The following is a 22,363-nucleotide window of genomic DNA, read 5'->3' on the forward strand; positions in this document are numbered from 1 at the left end:
GGACCAGGATGATGGCAGTGGATATAATGAGAAGGCCAGATGCTGGATATATTTTAAAACCAAAGAAGACTGGACTTGTCCACAGACTAGGATATAAAAGACAGACAGATATCAAGAATTATTTATATGTGGCCAGTCTCGAAGCCAAACTCAGCATGTAAATGCAATGCCTTCCCTCCAGCGTGGGACATGACACCCGGGGATGAGCCTCCCTGGCAACGAGGGACCACTATCAACTACCAACTGATGATGCAACTGGAAAAGGACCTTATACGGAAGGTTCAATGCGGATCAGCAGAATATCCATGTCTACATAAAATAACATGACTTTAAAATGCTGTTTGACCTAAAGTAAGGGGGAAATGGAAAGGAGAAATGAGTTTATATGGCTAAGAGTTTCTAAAAAAGAGTCTGGAGGCTGGCAGAAGGATTGCCCTCATGCACAACTGAGCAGAGTCAGAGAGACAGATAAAGCAGATACAACCCCCAGATATTGGTTCCTTTGAAGGCTAAAGAGACCCATGAGAGTTATGGTCATGGCCGATGGGGTTAACTACCAGGGCAGATGGCCCCTCTTTGGAAATGGTGTTTATGTGTGATGAATCTGGACTCAGATGGGATCTCCCTTCATAAGACTTTCATGCTAATGTGCTGGAGGTGCAGTTAATGTTGGGGTTTAAGATATATTTAGGGGATTTGAATCTCTGGACTGACAATGTGATAGCCAGGTCCTGAGCCTCAACAGACTCCAGCACCTACAATCTGATTTATTGGACTTACCACACTCAGCTAAGATGGAGTTGAAGAAGGACAACCACCACACCATGGAGCCTAGAGTTATTACAACTGAAAATGGGAGGATTGCATCCAGCATCCATGTGGAATCTGAGCCTCCTCTTGACATAGAGGTGCAATGGACACAACCAATCCAATGTCCACATAGAAGAGGTGGCATTGGATTGGGAAAAGTGGACATGGTGGACGATGGGTATGGGGAAAGGCAGGAAGAGATGAGAGGTGGAGGCGTCTTTGGGACATGGAGCTGCCCTGGATGGTGCCTCAGAGGTAATCACCGGACATTGTAAATCCTCACAGGGCCCACTGGATGGAATGGAGGAGAGTATGGGCCATGATGTGGACCATTGTCTATGAGGTGCAGAGGTGCCCAAAGATGTACTTACCAAATCCAATGGATGTGTCATGATGATGGGAACGAGTATTGTTGGGGGGGGAGAAGGGGGGTGGGGGGGTGGGGTTGAATGGGACCTCACTTATATATATATTTTTAATGTAATATTATTACAAAGTCAATAAAAAAATAAATAAAATTACAAAAAAAAAAAAAAGAATTATTTATAGATTTTTACCTGAAAATGTGAAAGGACAATGTTGTTGCTGTAGTTCAGAGGAGAAGATTGGTTTAGTAATAAAAATGTAGTGTAATCAGCACATAGCTGGTATTAAAGTCATGAATCTGGATAAGAAGACCAAGTCAGTGAATATAGACAGATAACAGAAGATGTATAAGGACTGACATCTCAGGCATTTCAGCATTAGAGTAAAGAAGGAGATACCAACAATGGTGACTGAGAAGGAACATCCTGAGAGAGAGAAGGCAAGCTAGGTGATGTACTCCAATCAACCTCCCCCTCAACTTACATGTATTGATATCCAGTATTTTAGTTCTACTCTGTTTATTAATCATATATTAGACAATATTTTATATAGTAAATATATTTAGTTTTTCATATTTACTCACGTATTTCTTTGTTCATCAGTTTTCCTTGCATCTTAAAATTAAACCTTTTGTCTCTGTTTGCCTGGTTGCTATGATAAATGGCACATAATGGTTGGGCTTAAACAACTGGAATTTATTGGCTCACAGCTTCAGATGCTAACAGAGGCTTGCTTATATGGAAGAGCAAGGAAACTCAAATATCCAAAGCCATCTTGAAAAGTAGGATAAGTTAGAGGACTTCCCAGTCTTAAAACTATTACAAAACCACAATAATCAAAACAGCATGATTGCCCATAAGGACAGATCTATAGACCAATGGACCTTAGGTTTATGGCCAATTGATTTTTGACAAGGGTACCAAATCCACTCAATTGGTAAAGAGTAGTCTCTTCAACAAATGGTGTTGAGAAAACTGGTTCTACGTATGCAAAAGAATAAGATGGACCCCTACATCATACCACATACAAAAACAATTCAAATCGGATCAAACCCCTAAATATAAGAACCAGCACTCTAAAATTTCTTCTAAAATCTAGAAGAAAACATAAGGAAGCATTGTCAGGACCTTTTGTCAGGCAATGATTTCTTAGACTGTATGTCAAAAGCATGGGCAACAAAAGGAAAAAGAGATCAATGGGGAAGCATCAAAATTAAAAAGAAAAATAACTTTTGGGCATCAAAGGACTTTATCATGAAAATAAAAAAAGACAACCAATTGAATGGAAGAAAACATTTGTAAACCACATATCTGATAAGGATTTAACGTCCAGAATATATAAAGAAATCATATTTCTCAAGACTGAGGAATAACCAATCATAAGAGTGGAGTGTAACCACAGACCAAAGTAGATTTATTGTTATTGTAGTTAATATAGTGTGGTAACGGAAGAACTTGTAACACCAATATAAAGATAGTGGTTACCGGGGGTTTAAAGGGGAGGGGAAGGGTGAATAGGTGGAAGATGGCATTTTTAGAGCACTGGAATTGTTTTGCACGATACAGCAAAATGATGGATACCTGACATTCTTAATTTGTCAAAGCCTATGAAACTGTACATGCAAAGTGTAAACCATCATGTAAACTATAGATCTTGGTTAGCACCAGTGCTTCAACACAGATTCATCAATTTTAACAAAAGTACCACACCAATGTAAGATGTTAAAAATAAGGGAAACTCTGTGTGGAGGTGGTGGGGGTGGGGTATATGGAAATCCCCTATCTTTCTTTTTTTTTTATGAAGGTACTGGGGGATTGAACCTGGACCTCATACATGGGAAACAAGTGCTCAGGCACTGAACTAAACCCACTCCCCTCCCCTATACTTTTGATGTAACTTTTCTGTAATCTAAAACTTCTCTAAAGGTAAAGTATATTATTAGAAAAAAAAAGAAATCATACTGCTCAGCAACAAAAAGAAAAAGAACCTAATTTTAAAAGAGCAAAGGACTTGGACAGTCATTTCTTCAAAGAAGAAATGGCCAAAAAGCACATGAAAAGATACTCAACATCGTTAGTCATTAGAGAAATGCAAATCAAAACCACAATGAGACTCCATTTCACACACACTGGAATGACACTATTTTAAAAAAGAAAAATTACAAGTGTTGGAGTGGATGAAGAGAAATAATAAAATACACCCATTGTTGGTGGGAATGTAAAATGGTGCAGCTTCTGTGGAAGACAGTTTGGTGGTCCCTCAGAATGTTAAGTTCAGACCTACCATATCCCACTTCTAGGTATGTACCCCAAAGAATTCAAAGCAGAAACTCGAACAGATATTTGTACACCGATGCTCATTCCAGCATTATTCACAATAGCCCCAAAATGGACAGAACCCAAGAGTTCATGGAACAATGAAAGGATAAACAAAACATGGTATATAATACAATGGAATATTATTCGGCCTTACCAAGGAATGAAATTCTGATACATGCGACAATGTGTATGAATCTTGAAGACATCATGTTGAGTGAAATAAGCCAGTCACAAAAAGATGAATATTGCATAAGCTTACTGATATGAACAATTAGAGTAATCAAATTCATAGAGTCAGAAACTGGAGTATAGGTACCAGGCCCAGGGCGGGGATAGAGGATGGGGAGTTAATACTTACATTTTACAGGGTTTCTATTTGGGATGATGGAAAAGTTTTGGTGTTGGATAGTGGTGATGGTAGCACATCATGAATGTAATTATCGTACTGAATTACATATTTGAATGTGGTAAATTTTGGGTTGTATATATGTTATTAGAATAAAAATTTTAAAAATAATATTCTTGGGAAGCAGACTTGGCCCAGTGGTTAGGGTGTCCATCTACCACAAGGGAGGTCCTCAGTTCAAACCCCAGGCCTCCTCCTTGACTCGTGTGGAGCTGGCCCATGCACAGTGCTAACGTGCAAGGAGTGCCCTGCCACGCAGGGGTGTACCCCACGTAGGGGAGCCCCATGCACAAGGAATGCGCCCCATAAGGAGAGCCGTCCAGCACGAAAGAAAGTTCAGCCTGCCCAAGAATGGCGCCGCACACACGGAGAGGTGACACAACAAGATGATGCAACAAAAAGAGACACAGATTCCAGTGCCACTGACAACAACAGAAGTGGACAAAGAACACGCAGCAAAAAGACACAGAGAACAGACAACTGGAGTGGGGAGGGGAGAATGGGAGAGAAATAGATAAATAAATCTTTAAAAAAAATAATATTCTACAACACAAACAGGAAACCTTAATGTAAACCACAGGCTATAGTTAGTAGTAAAATATAATAATATATTATTTCACCAATTACAACAAATATAGCAATTAATGCAAGGTTTTAATAATGGGGGGGTATATGGCAACTCTATATTTTCTGCATGAGTTTTCTGTAAAAACCTAAAATTTCTCCAATAAAAAGAGTTGTAATACAAAAAATCACCCCCTAGGCTATTCAGTGAAAATCTCCTGCTAGTAAATGCTCTCATAGCTTTTGCTTTTTTGGAAAGATCTTTATTCTAATGTTATTATTAAAAGACAGTTACTGTGAGTAAACAATTCTAGGTTGAAAGGTGATTTTCCTTTCATTGTTTGTGAAAGTAGTATTCCAACAGGTCCTGGTTTTTATCATTAGTGGACTTACTGATATCTATTCATGAACTATTGTGATTAGTAATTGAAGAAAATGTGGTATTGGTGTGGAGAAAGTGGCCATGGTGGCTGCTGGGGGTAGGGAGTGGGAGGAAGAGATGTGATGTGGGGGCATTTTTGGGGGTTGGAGTTGTCCTGGGTGGTGCTGCAGGGACAGTTACCAGGCATTGTATGTCCTCCCATGGCCCACTGGGTGGACTGTGGGAGAGTGTGGGCTATGGTGTGGACCATTGACCATGAGGTGCAGCGGTGCTCAGAGATGTATTCACCAAGTGCAATGAATGTCTCATGATGATGGAGGAGGTTGTTGTCATGGGAGGAGGAGTGGGAGGAAGGGAGTGGAGAGTATATGGGGACCTCATATTTTTTTAATATAACATTTTTAAAAAAGACAAAAATAAGAAATAAAAAAATAAAATAGACTAGCCCAAGAAAAAAAAGGCAGCTACATTTTACTTGTAATTATTTTGTAAGTCTATTCTCTTCAGCTGCATTTAAAAGCCCCTCTCTTTTTTTTGTACTTCATCAGTTTCACTATTATGGTCTAGAAGTGTATTTCTTTTATTTTTCCTGAATGAGATTTGCTACATTTCCCAATCCTAATATTATGTCTTTTATCAAGTTTGGAAAATCTTAAGGAATTATCATTTTGAATAGTGTCTCTTCTCCATTCTTACATCTCTCCTATATTTTACATTCTCAATACATATCTCTCTGATCCTTTCATATTTCCTACTTTATGGTCCATCTGTATGAATTTTAGTGATTTTAAATATATCTTGCAGTTTTCTAACTCTCTTTTTAGCTGTGTCTAAACTAATGTTTAACTAGTCTACTGAATTATTAATTTCAGTTATTACATTTGTCATTTCTAAAGGTTCTATTTGATTTTTTTCTAAATCTTCTTAGTCATTATTTTCTTATTGTATCTTCTTCCTAATTTGTACTTCTGACAGCCTCTTTTACTTCTTTAAAAATATTAAACATATTTTTATTTTCTATATCTGATAAAGTCATAATTTGCAGTCATGGACAGTCTGGTTCTGCTGCTTGCTTTCTCATGTGAACTGTAATTCTTAATTATAAACATGTTCTTGGAACTTTTTGAGAATTATTTGAAGAACAGATTAAAGAGGTATAAAACTAAAATGTATTTGTATTTCCATCTGTCAGCTACATGGGAAAATACTAATTCAGAAGAACTTAAATTTTGATTTTGTGAACTTTGGCCACCAACTCTTGTGAATATTATCCTTCAAATTTGTAATTATAACAAAATTACTATTCTTACTCCAAGTGTAAATATGTTACAAATATCAGAGCATTTCTAGCATGGGTGGAATCCACTTTATAAAAAGTGCCCTAGTCTTGATTTTACAGTGGTATTGCAATAGCATTTGGAGTATTTTTATTGATTAATTGATCATCAGAAATATAAATTAGCCACTCTGGGTGGCATATGTACATGCTATTTCTTTTATTAGACATTTATATAGTCTCTATGTCTTAACAGATTCATTTTAATTCATCTTGATTGGAATACCAATGCATTTCTTTAATCTGTGAGCTCATGTCTTCCTTCAGTCAGGGAAATTTTTAGCCATTATAACTCAAAATATTATCTCACACACATTCTTTCTTCATATTTTGTAATTATGATTAGACATCAAGCTTCTCAGTCTATCCTTTCAGTCTTTTATATAAATTTTCTTATTTATACATATTCTGAAAATTTTCTCAAAATGAGCTTCAGATTTTCTCTTCAGATTTGTTTAGGTGCTTAATGTATTTGCTTAGTTTTTATTTCAATTATTCAATTTTCATTTCTACAGATTCTATTCCAGTCATTTTGAAATCCATCCATAATCTTCAAAGTGATTTTATAAAAAAAGGTTTCTTTTTATTCCTTTATCTCTTTATTTTCAACATATTTACCTTAAAGTATTCAATTGCTGCTATTATTTTAAGATTATTGAGGTACTAATTCTCTTGCTCATATACCTCTAAGTCACAATGCATTTTTTATTCATGCAGACTGTAATACCTTACTGTGAGCCAATCTTTGTGTGTCTGTGGGAGTCTCCCAAAAGAGTGATTTGTTTTATCATTCTTGGGGAGGTCTCCAAGAATTTTACTAATCTGGGACTAGTGTCATATTAATTTCTCAAGTCAGTAGTCTGGACCCCTTGTGGTTAGACACTCTGTTTTAATTTTTATGGAAGATTTGTATTCTATAGTCATGATTCCTGGCAAGTGAATGATACTCTTGCCATGTTACTAGGTTTGTGTGTAGGAATTATGGGAAGCATAACTTGGAGATATCGCGAATTCAGTTCCAGACCACTGCAATAAAGCAAATATTGCATTAAAGCAAGCCACAATATTTTTTTTGTGTCTCCAAGTGCACTTAAAAGTTACGTTTACACTATAATGTAAATTATCAGGTGTACAATAGCATTGTGTCCAAAACAACAATGCACATACCATATTTGCAATATACTTTATTGCTGAAAAGTGCTAACCATAGCCTGAGCCTTTAGCAAGTTGTAATCTTTTATGCTGGTGGAGGGTCTGGTCTCAATATTGACGGCTGCTGAAAGATCAGGGGGCTGGTTCAATTTCTTAAATGAAGTTTGTCACATTCAATCGACTATTTCTTTTACAAAAGACTTCTCTGTACCTTGTGATGCTGTTTGGTAGCATTTTACCCACAGTAGTACTTCTTCCAAAATTGGAGTCAGTCCTCTCAAACCCTGTCTCTGATTTATCAACTAAGTGTATGTAGTATTCTAAATGCTTTGTTGTCATTTCAGCAATGTCGACAGTATCTTCACCAGTAGATTCCAACTCAAGAAACCACTTTCTTTGTTCGGTCATAAAAAACAACTCCTCATCCCTTAAAGTTTTATCACGAGATTGCAGCAATTCAGTCATATCCTCAGGCTCCTCTTCTAACTCTAGTCCTCTTCTTATTTCCACAACATCTGCAGTAATTCCTCCACTGAATTCTTGAACCCCTTAAAGTCCCTCAAAATGAGGGATGGAATCAACTTCCTCCAAACTCCTGTTAATGTTTATATTTTTACCTCTTCCCTTGAGTCACAAATGTTCTTAAGGACATCTGTAATTGTGAATCCTTTCCAGAAGGTTTTAAATAGACTTTTCCCAGATCTATCAGAGGAATCATTATCTATGGCAGGTATAGCCTTATTATTTCTTAAATAATAAGACATGAAAGTTGAAATGACTCCTTGATCCATGGGCTGCACAATGGAAGTTGTGTTAGTAGTCATGAAAACAACATGAATCTTGTACTTCTCCATTAGAGCGCTTGGTTGACAAGGTGCACTGGCAATGGGCAGTCATATTTTGAAAGGAATCCTTTTTTCTGAGCAGTTCTCAACAGAGGGCTTAAAATATTCAGCAAACCATGTTGTAAACAGATGTGCTATCATCCAGGCTTTCTTGTTCCATTAGTAGAGCAGAAGCAGAGTAGATTTGGCATAATACTTAAGGGCCCTAGGATTTTTGAAATGGTAAATGGACATTGGCTTCAGGTTAAAGTCACCAGTTTCATTAACCCTTAACAACAGAGTAATCCCATCCTTTGATGCTTTGAAGGAAAACACTGACTTCTCCTCTCTAGCTATGAAAGTCCTAGATGGAAGCTTCTTCTAATAGCAGACTGTGTCATCTACAATGAAAATCTGTTTAGTGTAGCCACTGTCATCCATCAGTTAGATTGTCTGGATAAGTTGCTGCAGCTTCTACACCACCACTTGTTGCTTCACCTTGAACTTTTACATTTTGAAGACAGCTTCTTTCCTTAATCCTCATAAATCAACCTCTGCTAGCTTCTTCTGATGCTTCCTCACCTCTCTCAGCCTTCACAGAATTGAAGAGAGTTAGGGCCTTGCTCTGGATTAGGCTTTTGTTTAAGGGAATGTTGTGGCTGGTTTGATCTATCCAGACCACTAAAATTTTCTCCATTATCAGTAATAAGGATTTTTTGCTTTCTTATTGTTGGTTTGTTTGCTGGAGTAGCACTTTTAGTTTCCTTCAAAAACTTTTCCTTTGCATTAACAACTTGGCTACCTGTTTGGTGCAAGAGGCCTAGCTTTTGGCCTATCTCAGTTTTTGACATGCAGTCCCCACTAAGCTTAATCATTTCTAGCTTTTGATTTAAAGTAAGAGGTATGTGACACTTACTTTCACTTGAACACTTATAGGCTGTTTCAGGGTTATTAACTGGACTAATTTCAATATTGTTGTGTTTCAGGGAAGAGGGAGGCCTGAGTAGAGGGGCAGACACAGGGGAAACAGCCAGTTGATGGAGCACTCAGAACACACACACTTATCAATTAAGTTTTCCATCTTATGTGGGCATGGTTTGTGGCACTCAAAACAATCACAATAGTAACATCAAAGATCACTGATCAGAGATTTCCATAACAGATATAATAATAATGGAAAAATTAGAAATATTGAGAGAATTACCAAAATGTAACTCAGAGACATGAGTGAACACATGCTGTTGGAAAAATGGTGCTAGACTTGCTCAATGCAGGATTGCCATAAGGTGTCAATTTTTAAAAAATATAGTCTCTGCAGTCTAATAAAGCAACATGCAAAAACAAGAGGTGTACCTGTATTACCCCATTCTGTGTAGAGGGCAGCCTCTGGAGGTTTTAAGTTTAGGCAAGAGTTTCATTTTCATCTCTGTGCTACATGTTGCCTAAGGCACATCTTTTGTCCTAAATGATCTTTAAAACCCTACCCTACCTGCTAGACCCTCATTTCAGGTCCATTTACCACGTGAGATAATGTGCTGATTTATGGCCCTTGGGAGAGGGAGAGGCAGTGTTCTTTCATGTACTTTGAACTCAAGTATGTATTTAAAACTTTCCTAAAATTATATTCTATTCATAAATTTCATGTATTTGAAATGAGGAGTAGGGGAATCATGGCATCTTGTCCTGAGGGGTAGGGGAATCAGTGCATTTTGTCATGTTGCTGGAAGTTGATCCTAGCTGAACATATGTCTCTTTACTAAACAAAAATAAAACTTATTCTATGATATAAGTAAATACTAGGAAAAAAAATACTATAGAAACGGCTTTAAACCACTCTGATGATCTAGAAAAAACAGAATCCTGACTTATCAGATTTCTTTCTTAACTCTTGTGATATGTTAATTACAAAATTGAAGCAGAGAGGAGGAAAATTCTGTAAGCAGCTACTTCCTGGTTCAACATTTCCCTTAGCAACCATTATTAGCCTTTTATATTCACAACTCCAATTACTAAAGAACATTCTATCTCTTAATAAGGAAATCATTTATGTGCCCCAATTCCTCAAGGATTTTGAATTGGAAGCTGACAATCTTTGTTATTTCAAGGCAAAGAAAAGAATCTGATATGGCAATTATGCAAAGAAAATACTTCCCCTTAGTTTATTCTCAAAATGAGTTCATTACCATCATGTGATAGGAGAAAATATACATAAATTTGAATAATAGGAGTATCAAATCTGGGTTTCAACATTATTTTTGCATAAGGGCGTGGCAGGCAGTTCTGCCATTATTTTTTTTAGTACATCTCTGCTTCATTTTAAGAAAATTCCAAGCAACAGAAGTATAATGGTAAAATGATGCTTTTCCCAAAATGTTTTCTGATGAGTTCTACTGCTTCACCACAACTCCAACAGGAATCCTATAATCAATCTGAAATGAAAGTTCCCCTTTCCACCACAACCATCTAGATGTGAAATTCTGCAATGTCTATTCCCTTTGTAAAGGTTCATAATAACATTAACATATCAAATGATATAAGAAGTTCTAGAGTAAGGAAACTTTGCTTAACCCTGTGTTTGACAAGCTTATCTGAACACTGAGTCATTTTTCTTTCTTGTGAATAACTCCCCATATTTTGGGAAGAATGAGAGTCAGATTTGGTATCTTCCATTTCTGAAATGTGTCCTTGGACAAATCACTTCATTTCCCTAGTTTAAAATGGCATAAAAATAACACTTTTATGACAAGATTATCGCTGGGATCAAATTAGATGTAAGTGAAACTCTTTGCAGATGTGAAATAAAATTCAAACAATTTGAAAGTGTTAGTGGAGGGATGTCTAAACTATAAAAGTGTTCTCATTTTACAAAATGGTTCATTAAGGATTAATTTCAACAACACATTTCTTGTGACACTTAAGGTGAATCTACTAACAACATTTTCCAACAATGTTTAAGGAACCTGTATACTATGGAAAATGTGTACTTTTAATGTTGTTAAAATGTCTTATTTCAATTTACTCTGATGTGGTAAAAGCTACCCTTTGCAATATATTATTTTAACTCTTTTCATTCATCTTTCCCATGTCTGTGCTAAGTTTCATGAACTTTGCCTTTCCTAAGAACACCCACTTCCGGAAGTAACAGTAATAAAATCTGATATTCTGAACAATCAATCTTAACTTTCTACTGTGCATGAATAATTATGAGGAATATAAAAATGTTTATAAGAATATCTAGCAAATATTGCCTCCCCAGGTTATATATCAACGTTCAACTAAATACTTGTTTTTCCTTAATGGAAGGATGGCTATGTAAGTTACAGTAGCTGTGTAAAAATCTAAGTAAAGAATATTTCAAGAAGAACCAATATGTGCAAAGGCGCTCAGGTGGATATGAGGTTGATATGTTTATGGATAGAGGGGAAACATCTATGGCTCCATGCAGGCGAACAGCAAAAAAGGGAGATAATGTGGGAGGAATTGCAGTGATGGGCAGGGGCTTGTTCATATAGGGACTCGTAGGATTTCATTCACAGGGTAATGGTCAGCAGGAGCTTGCTATAATTTTATTTAAGCTTCAGAAGGAGCTATCTGGCTTCACCAGTGAGAATATAGTATAGATGAGAAAAGACTGGGAACAGGGAAGAGAAGGCTGTAGAAGTAACCCAGATGAGAGATGCTGCTGCCGACTACAGTTACAGTAGCAGATAATGAAGAGTGGACTAATGAAAGATTTTGTAGGTAGATCCAAGAGCATTTTTAAATAAATTACACGGGTAATGTAACAGAAAAGAGGAAATCATGGATGATGTCTAGGCTTTTGGCTTCAGTGGAAGAGTATAATTTACAAACACCTGGAGAGTTTAGTAGGAACCAATTTATGTAAGGGAGAAAATCAATTATTCTTGCCTTGAGTATCCAGGAAAGTTGAGTTGTATTTAGAAAAGGGGCATTTCTGGTTCTCCTTCCACTAAGATGTTTGTATTTTTTTGCTCCTCTTCCTGAGACAGGTCATGTATGTATGCCTACTCCAAAAATTCCCTACATTTTTACCTCTCTAGAAACATTATAAACCACCAATATTAGTATTGCACACATTAAGCACAAGCTTTCCATTTGCTATCCCAGCTAAAGCTGGTCTTGTATTTGTTCCATCCTCCTTTATTTGGAGGTCAAACCACTTCTACAATCATTTCTACATTCCTATAGATAGCACACTGCATTTTCCTTTGAAGCACTTACAACAATTGAGTAGTTAATTACGAGATTATATTTTTAAACTTCATTGCTTTATGTAGCTAGCACTTCCTTCTGGCTTGATTTTCCTTTTTACGCAGGTATATAATTTTGTAGTTCTTTCAGGAAGAATCCATAGGTAATAAATTCTCTTCGTTTTGTTTGTCTAAAAATATTTTGGATGTCTGAAAATATATTGCCTTCATTCTTGAAAGATAGTACAGCTGTCATTTGAAAATTTGCCTAGAACTCTAAAGATATAATTCCGTTGTTTTCTAACATCTTTTGTCGATAGAAAAGCCTGCTGTCATTTTGTCATCCTGTAGTTATTCTGTGTTTTGTCTCCTGTAGCTTTTATAATACCCTCTAGGGCATGGATGTTCTGATTTTTGTTCTGAGCTATATACACATAGACTTGTTTTTATTTTTCCATACTGGTTGAGGTTTGTTTATTCTGAGGACTCATGTCAATTGATATTTATTCAATTCTCTAAAATGTCAAACATTTATAAAAAATATTGCCTCTTCCCCATTCTCCTCAGTTTCTCAAACTGGAACTCTTCTTAGGCATAAGATTCAACATCTTATTCTATTCTGTAAATCCTCTAGGATTCTCAGCAAAGCAAGAATTTTCCTCAGAATCTTTCAATTAATATATTACCTTTTCTGTTGCAATGATTCGCCTACCTGAAAAATTGATTGAATTTTTTTGTTTGTTTTTAAAGATTTATTTATTTGTTTCTCCCCTCCCTTCCTCCCGCCCTGCTGTTTTTGCTGTCTGTGTTGTATTCTCTTCTCATGTTCTCTTCTCTGGGATTCACTGGGATTCGATCCTGGAGACCTCTGATGGAGAGAGAGGGTCCCTGTCAATTGTACCACCTCAGTTCCTGATTTCTGGTGCACTTCACCTTGACTCTCCCCTTGTCTCTCTTTTGATGCATCATCATCTTGATGTGTGACTCACTTGTGCGAGGCACTGGCTCACCACTTGGGCACTCACACAGGCACTGGCTTGCCGCACAGATATGCTTTCTCTTCTTTTTTATCAGGCGGCCCCATGGATAGAACCCAGGTCCTCCCATATGGTAGGCAGAAGCTCTATCACTTGAGCAACATCAGCTTCCCAGTTGAGTTTTTATTTCAATGATTATATTTTCCTTTTGCTAGACTTTTTATCTTTCAAAAGGTCCTTTTCATTTTTCAAAATGGCCTCTTCTTATTGTAAGAATTCCATTCCATCATTTTTGGAAGTTTATTTTTTTATTTATAAACAATCTATACCTATCAAGCAACAACTAGCCCCTACTCATCATTTGTTTTGTTTCGAACATAAAAAAAAAAACATATTAATGCCCGTTTTGGAACGTCCTTTTGTGTCCAATTTCCTCAGGTGTACATTCTCCTTTTCTTTTTCCCACCTACTACCATCTCTCATGACAAGAATTTTTAAAATATTTATTGTCATTTTTGTCTTGATCTTATTATGCTCAGGAGTTCCACATGAGCCCAGGATTGAGCAGTTTTCCCATGGTATAATTTTGTGGTTCATTTGCTTGTGCTCTCTGAGGTTAAATGTCAAATGCTACAATTACGCTTAAAAGAGATGCATAATTTTCTATTATGGGGTTTTCAGAGCCTTTATATTTTTTCCTTAGCTCTTTCTTTAATTTCCTCTAGTAGATAAGAATTTAGAACTCTATTGGCAAGATGGAAAATTATGCCTTCATTGACCGAGTCATCAGTTTTGCATGAAATTTCTTCCAAATATTCTTTGTCTCTAGACAAAACTACCTGCCCAATGATTCTAGAATCTAATTTATAATTTACATTTAACAAAGTATTTCTGATATCTGTTGTTAATTACATTTTAAACCACTGCTCCCTACTGAGCCTAATGCCTTAATGAGCCTAATGTCTTAATGACTTATAAAGATATTTTAAATTAAAAAAAAAAACATTTCTCTTTTCCAGAGTTAATTTATATGCAGGACAAGAAAGTAGAACTTTGTATTCATTAAGAAGAAAACTATGATTAATTCATAATGCAGCAGGTGTTTTACAAATATTACCATTTTTCATCCTCACAAACATCCTTATCCCCATTGTACAAATGAGGCTGGGAGAGGTTTACCTGTAAATACATCTAGCAGACAGAGTCACTGGGATTCATATTCAGGGCTGTTCATACCAGGAGTGCTCTTTTTACTAGATCACACTATTGTTATTATACGACCTGTAAATAAATTCCTTAAGTTCAGCTCAGTCATTGTCTGTTCTTCACTGAGCAGTCAAGTCTCCAAACCAATAGGAACTATATTAGAAATATCTTGTATTTCTAATTAAAACAGAGGCTTCCCCATCATGAATACCTGGAGAATGTTTTAACTGCTTTCTCTCAGTCTGTCCTCCCTTTGTTTATGGCTTCCAGGCTTGGCCAAAGGACCACCATTCACAGATATCATCTACTCTGCTTTAGTTTTCACTCTTGGCTAAGGGCTGCCTCATGGCTCTTTCCAAGTTCCAGGCCTTTTCTGAGATTTACTACTGCCATTTATAGCTCTGGCACAAACATAGTCCCTTAGGTGCACTAATTTTATACTGCTTAGCTCATTTCTGTGTCTTCATCCCCAAAATAAGGAAAATGAATTCCACATTTTACAGTCAGCTCTCAATTGTTAAGCACATTATACTACTGCCTGCTATCTTGAATTGTTACTGTCAAGATATGATAAGATCAATTGCAAACCTAGGCATTCAAATAAGGTGTAGAGTTTTGTAATTAGAGAGAAAAGAGAGAAAGAAAAATAAGAGAAAGAGAAAGGAAAGCAGGGGGAGGAAAGGAATTTTAAAGCTATTCCTACAGTGCAGCAGCAGGAATAACTTTTGTTTAAGCTGTTATTCCAAGTATAACTTTAGTTTAAGCTGTTCAATTGTGGCTATCTCAAGTGAATACATGGTAAAAGAATAGCAACCAATTACTAGAACCAGTGCCCATGGTGAAATCAGTGTTTAAATGTATCGATAATCAGTGAAGTATGAAGATATATCTTGTATATAGCTCTATTTGTATGCCAATATCTGTTGAACGACCAATCCATTGATCTATCAATTCGTCCCTCTATGTCTATATTATCTAATGTAATCTAATCTATCCTAATCAACTCATCCATCTGTCTTATCATCCTACAGTTTTAATTAAAATCCAAGGCCAAATACTATTGTAATATTAAATTGGTAGTCTTCACACATGCTGTTATTGCTTCTATTATCATAATAAACAAGAGTTAACATAAAAGTATTTCCCTCCAGAGTACTTTTTGAATTTTGGATCTTTCAGATAAAAAATGAAGGAATGGTGTATGAGGAAAAATAAATGATCTAAATTACAGCAAAATCACTGTATTTTGCTATAATTTATTTTTAAATTTTTACAGTGGTTCACATATTACTTTATTTCATCAATCATTTTTACATTATACAAATATTTGTTGAGCACCTACTATGTTTACATAATTGCATTTTACATGGGTCATTTTTGGAGGTTTTTGATCTTGTCGTTATTTAACTACAAGTCATTAATAACCTAAGCTTAATAAATTGTAAAAATGTTAATTCTGCATGTAGGGATTACCAAGTTACGGGGGAAGCTGGAATGGAGAAATGAGTTAGTAGTTAAGTAATTCAAAGCAAAGGGTTTCCCCCAAATGATCTATTTAATTGAGGAAAAAGAGGAATTTTCTTTATAGTTGCTTTATAAATTTTCTTTATAGTTGCTTTAATCTTTCACTTCATTTTGCATCTACACCTACAGTCTTTCTGTTAGTGTAAACTGGAGTGACTTATGGCAAATTACGTCCATAACATCTAATACGAAGGATAATAAGCTGAAATGTACAATCTGGTAGAATTAGACTTTGAAGATAATATAGTCTCAATTATTTCCAATAGTATTTCTTCCAAACTGTTCAGAATATTCAGCTGTCATTAAACTTTAGGGCTTTGGATTTTATAGAAAATCACACACTCATTATTGTTTATACAAATTTAAAAAGAAGTCACAATCACATGCAGTATATTTTCCCTTCGTTAATAAGCAGAATTGACTAAATTTATATATAAAGTAATGCTAATTGTCCTACATGTATTTCAAAATGTACCTCATATTAAATGGGATAGGCAAGATCACATAAGATATTACCAAGAAGTCTCATCTATTGTTTGAACTAAATGAAATTGCCAGTTTCATTGGTTAAAGATGGTTGAACATCTGCTGGTTTCATTTGATTCAACCTTACAATTAATTATTAACCTTTATTTTCCTGACTTTGTCATCTTGTTTTTGTGAGTAGTACTTTGGATAACTGCAAAATGGTGCCTGTTTCTCTTCACTTTTTAAGAATTCAGAATAGTGAAAAAAAAGTGTGTCTGTCAGAAAATCCCTATGGCTTATACCCTACCAAAAAATAAAGAACTTAAGACCAAGGTTACAATTTTGAATTGCCTTTTCAAAAAAGGTAATCACAAATTTCCCATCCTGCTGTTTAAAAGAGCAGTTGTTCCTTTACCTTTTGGCTTGTAGTATTTGCATAAGTGACATTTCGGACATTGCATTGCTCAATATATCAATTATCAACTATCTTACTAGGCATCCAGTTCTTCTAATAAGCATTTTAAACCCTTCAGTTGTTAATTCAAGTTTCACAAAATATTTTTTTATTTACAATGTATACATTAAGAAAATAAGATTAGCATGAGATGATCTCAGGAAAGCAATGCATATTTCTGGATTAGACACTGAAATAAAGTAAATGTATGATAAGTTGACAAGTTCACATTGCCAATGTTATGAAAAAATGATGTGGCAAAAAAAAGGATGTACTTCTCATTTTAATAATGGATCTCTTTCCTGTTAGCTGTTAATTTATTGTTATTTTAAAAAATCTGCCAAGTTAAGCACCAGTGTTAGAGAAGCCCAAACTGAGGGACACTACTCACTTTCAGAATGCTCATTAGAAGTTTGAAATTGTACCCCGATTTTTCTTTTTCTTTTTGTTAGTAGGCCTCTGTTAAGAGAGTAATAGTTGCAAACACATTCTTGGGTTTGCCAGTAACAACTCACAATTTGTGCAAAGTTGAGTCTTCGAAACTGAGCAAATTTGCTCTCAATTTCCCGCCAGCGCTTGCTGAGCTGGATCTGAGTTGGCTCCACTGCCATTGCGGCCCCATCCTCAGACAAGCCCTCAGCTTGCCTACGTACTGCATTCAGCTCCTCTTTCTTCTTCTGCAATTCACGATCAATTTCCTATTGAGCAAAACCAATACAGGGCCCAGGGCAATTAGCTAACCACATCAACCAACCTGCAAGCAGCAAATACTTCTCTCAGAAATCTCATAGGCTGTTGTCACTTTATTGTGATCTTTCAAAATTTACAGATATGGAAGGTGTCATCCTCACCCAATAGTCCAAATATTATTTCAGTCATCCTTTGAATGTTCATTTTTAGATATCTAACTAAGAACATACATAAATTTATCTAGTATTTTCTTGGTTTTGAATTCCTCTGGTGTTTTAGGAAGTGACAATTGGAGTGGTTGCTCATTATTTATTAGGGTCCATCCATATAAAATATAATTTAGAGAGTAAGTGAATAAGTTATTTATTTCCTTTTTTAAAGTTTTGAGAAATTCAACAGAGACTGAAGCAAAATAAAAAGCGTATGAAACAGAAAAAAACATCTTCAGACAATATGCAAATAAATCTACAGAGATTTGACACTGATGTATGAAGATGTTCTGATGAAATGAATGTGCTAACATGAGAAAGAAGTCGTCCATATACCGATAAGTCATTTGTTCATCTGGAACAAAGATACACAAAGTCAATAACAATATTACCAGAAAACACATGACAATTCTCAGTTCATTGTACATTGTCTAAAAGTAAGTTATTTTATTCATTCAACATTGTGTCACTTGAATAACAGTACATTTATTGAAACAAAACACAATACAAGGAAATACATCAAATCAAAATGAACACTAATAGAGGAAACAATAACATCAACATTTTCAATATGCCCCACACAGTTTATGTTAAGGTAATTAAACTGTAGCAATAAAATCTAGTATTGACATTCTAAAACAACATTACCTTTATTTTCCTTTCATCTCTGGGTTCAGGTAGGCTGGCTAATTTTTTTTCAATGTCATCCAAGCATTTCAGGAGATCATCTGCCTGCCTCTTGTACTGATACCACTGATGAGAAATTTCTAGAGCCTTTTTTCTTCTTTGAGACCTCAAATCCTGTTCATGATGCAGATATTATTAAAATATCAATATATAATTATAGCAAAATTCTGGTTGTAGTTATTTAAAAATAATTCTAGTCCCTCATCTTCTTGTACAAGTAGGCTAAGCTGATATTTAAAATCTAAATATACAAATCAATTATTAAGTTATATACTTATGTGGCAGAACCCGTGTACATGAAGCTAAGAGACCTGAACCAACGTAATGTATTCTCCCTTGGCATATTCAAATTTTTTCAGAAATCTTGTCATATTAATTGACTATTAATAAGTGTATTAGATTGCCATGTGAAACAGTTCAATACCTGAATACAAATGAATTAACTAGATATCACACAAACTTAGAGAAATTGCATCTGAATTTTCAAATAGGTAAACAATTCTAAAATTTATATCTTCAGCCTCATCGATAAAACATTAAATAGTCAAGCAACATACACTCATAGTTTTAGAATTCCCTGTAAAAAAGTTTCTAAGGCCATTAATATTTTGTGTTTGGGAAAAAAAGTCATTTGGTCATTCTATTAATTGTTTCAAGCTGTCTGTGTACAAGTGTGCACACTGCTCATATAACTGCGAGTATACAGGAAAAGACATTTTAAATATGAGAAAATATGCTTTTTTTCAAGGCTAGCATGGCCAGCTTTTTCATACTATACCAAAACATGTTCCAGATGCAAAAATCTCAAGTGTTTTAAAAAGAAAAGAGAAGATGCATGGTTTCCAATCAACTAGATGAGAAAAATAAGGGTGACCGATATACTAAATACATGAAGATGGGAGAGATCTATCAACTTGGTCCTTACAAGCACACCCAATATTTTGCCTGATGAGTGAATTCATTGAAATGCCACTTTAGGAGAACTCATGGAAACATAAGAGTTCTGAAGACAGCTGTCATTTCTTCAGAGCAGAAGCAATTAGAGTATCGTGTATGGGTCTAACTGGAGCAAAATAAAATAATGAATATCCAATAACCACTGAAATATTAATTGCTTTGGGAAGTTTTGACCTTCTTTGGAATAGTTTCTAGGATTATAGTTGGAGACACTTGGCAAGTTAATACAGTTAGTGAACTTGTTGGTGTTGACTGGTTTGCAAGTAGAGTTGACTTTCATTAATCACTTTTAGCATGTATTTACAAGAATGATCTAGATTTCATTCTCTACTGTGCTTGAAACTGGGGATGTAAAATTTACTGCAATGTACATTTTGAGCTGAATTCTTAAATTCTTGTGTAGGTAATAAATGTCTGGGATGAGCCAGATGGAATGCTGCTTTTTTCAAAGGTACCAAGATACAGCCATGTGAATAAGAGTTGAGCCATGCCTCATTCGTGGTACAATTCGTCTTTGCCAAGAGAAAGGGTTTAGTAGTCATAAAATCTGAAACTCCTTTTATTTCCTAAGCACAAGGTGATGCGTGATATATAAAAAGTTCAGAGACATAAATTTCTTTAAAGGTATGGCAGATAACCATTAAACAATGCTGTGAGGTAGGACAAACATCATCATGTGATGAGGGTAGATGGCTTCTGAAAGTTTGGTCACTGTTGGAAGGATGTGAATCACACAAGTGCTCTGATTTTCTGAGCACATTCTGGATTGCTCTTGCACTCCCTAGAGGAAGAGGCCTTTTCTATTTACTGTATTTATCAGCAGTTACCTTCAGAGCACCTGCTGGCCAATTAGACTCTCCTTGTGGATTCCTTGCAGGCACAATATTGTGTAATTACCTTCTCAGCAGTGTTTATTTGGTTGTCTGACTATACGGAAAAAGGTTTTATTCTCTTATTTGCATATAGAAAGCAGAGTCTATCCACCTACTAGGAGGATCACCTACAAAGCAACATAGCTCTAGAAGAGTGATTTACAATGGAAAGCTTGGCAATTAACAGTATGAGGAAACCAGGCATGCAAGCAAATAGTGAATACTGCAAAGCATATATGAAAAAAAAAAAGGCTATTTCACAACACTTTTCACATGTCCAGTCTCAACTCAAGAGCCTCCTAGATATTACTGTAGAAAAATAAACACTCTATTCTGTTCTTCCTACATAAATCCAGATGAGTCACATGGGTACTTGAAAGCTGTTTTATATATTCTTCAAGGGCATTAAGATTATTTTAGATAATTCCTATATAAATGATATTAGACATTTTTAGATGCTTAGTTAGTTGCAAAGAGTGACTCCTCTAAAGGCAAAGTGAAATTTATTAAAGAAAAATAAATAGAACCACAGGTCTTATTCAACAAGTGTTATAGTGCCAAATATTGGATTGATTCTAAAATTTAAAAAGATAAAGTAAAAAGAAGCAGGAAGTCTGGAAAAAAAAATAGATTGGTTATTCTGGCAGTTAGGCAGATTTTCCCCACAAATTAAACGTAGCTTATAAAAAATATAGTAGAAAAATAAATATATAAGCATTATAAATTCAATATATTCCAAAGAAATACCAAGAAAAAATTGCTTAAGCAAAATTGAAGCAAAATTTTTAACTAACACATCTTTGAAAATCAAAGACACCACTCAAAAATGTTAACTAAAACAAATGCACACACATTAAACAGAAATTTTAAAAAGCTATAGTCCTGGTCACTAAGATTCTTAAGCAGATTTTATTTATGTACAATATATTTTACCCTATATATGAAAAAAACACCACAGCAAGGTATATTATAATTTTAGCTCTAATACCTTGAGAGCATTATGTTTTGTCTGTAACAGCTGCTGTTTTATCTTTATTTCCTCTCGCTTTCTCTCATCTGTGATTCTTTGTTGTAAGTTGTCTCCTCTTTGCAACAATTCTTTTACAGTACCCTCATTATCTTCACTCTGATTAAAAACAACAAGTACAGTCTTCATTTTGGTTTTTAAAAAAGCTGTACATTGTAAGCAGAGATAATAAAACATGTTATTTAAACACACACAAAAAATCCAATTTAAAACTTTCAGGGAATGTTATGAGAAGATAGTGTGTTTATAAAGTTTTCTTTAATATGCTGTATTTTTTATTTTAAAAGACATAAGTTTCCTACAGTCTAGATCCACAAAACACATTTTTAGGGGCATATGAAGGAAGATGGGGAATAAGGCATTTATTTCATCATTTCAGACAAATTGTGGATTGCTATGAAAGTATACTTTTTGCTGTGAATTTTAGTATAATTTTCAAAATTCAAAAAATTTGAAGAAGTAAATGACACTTGTTATTTTTAACAAGTAATCCCTATAGGAGTATGGGAGGGTATGCTTGAGTGTGTGATGGCAACAAATCTTAAAATTTTCACACACATCTAAGTGAGAATATTTTGTTTTAAATGGACGCTAATTTCTGTCCAATGGCTCTGTTATACATTTTAAACCCAAATGTCCAAATTTAGGACAAATATTGGGGTATTAAATCTGTAATGCATGCTTAATTCAACACACAACCAAGGAGTTATTCATTTGTTAGAGCAAATAGATTTTTATCTGAGATTTGCCCATTTATGGTTTAATGGAATGCATAGCATACACAATTGCATAAATGTACTATATATTAATAGAATGTGAAAACTGTTACATATTTTAATATGCCTTAAACAGTCTTCAGCACTTTGTAGGGCTGAGGACAAAGACAAACATGAAACCCTCTTCGTTTCTTGCCCCACACCAGG

The 22,363-nt window shown here is 35.2% G+C and overlaps 1 protein-coding gene across 3 annotated transcripts in view; it reads right to left on the reverse strand.

The window, feature by feature from the left end:
• DMD (dystrophin) overlaps positions 1-22,363 on the reverse strand; it is a 2,676,723-nt gene that overhangs the window by 1,287,367 nt on the left and 1,366,993 nt on the right. For all 3 annotated transcript variants that reach the window (XM_058291720.2, XM_023592525.3, XM_058291721.2), the window contains 3 exons: positions 21,402-21,539; positions 18,546-18,698; positions 17,514-17,696 (listed from right to left, as the gene is read on the reverse strand). In XM_058291720.2, coding sequence (XP_058147703.1) covers positions 17,514-17,696; positions 18,546-18,698; positions 21,402-21,539 — 474 coding nt within the window. The remainder of the gene's footprint in view (positions 1-17,513; positions 17,697-18,545; positions 18,699-21,401; positions 21,540-22,363) is intronic.

This window comes from Dasypus novemcinctus, chromosome X (genome assembly GCF_030445035.2).
Source record: "Dasypus novemcinctus isolate mDasNov1 chromosome X, mDasNov1.1.hap2, whole genome shotgun sequence".
In the NCBI taxonomy this organism is placed as follows: domain Eukaryota; kingdom Metazoa; phylum Chordata; class Mammalia; order Cingulata; family Dasypodidae; genus Dasypus; species Dasypus novemcinctus.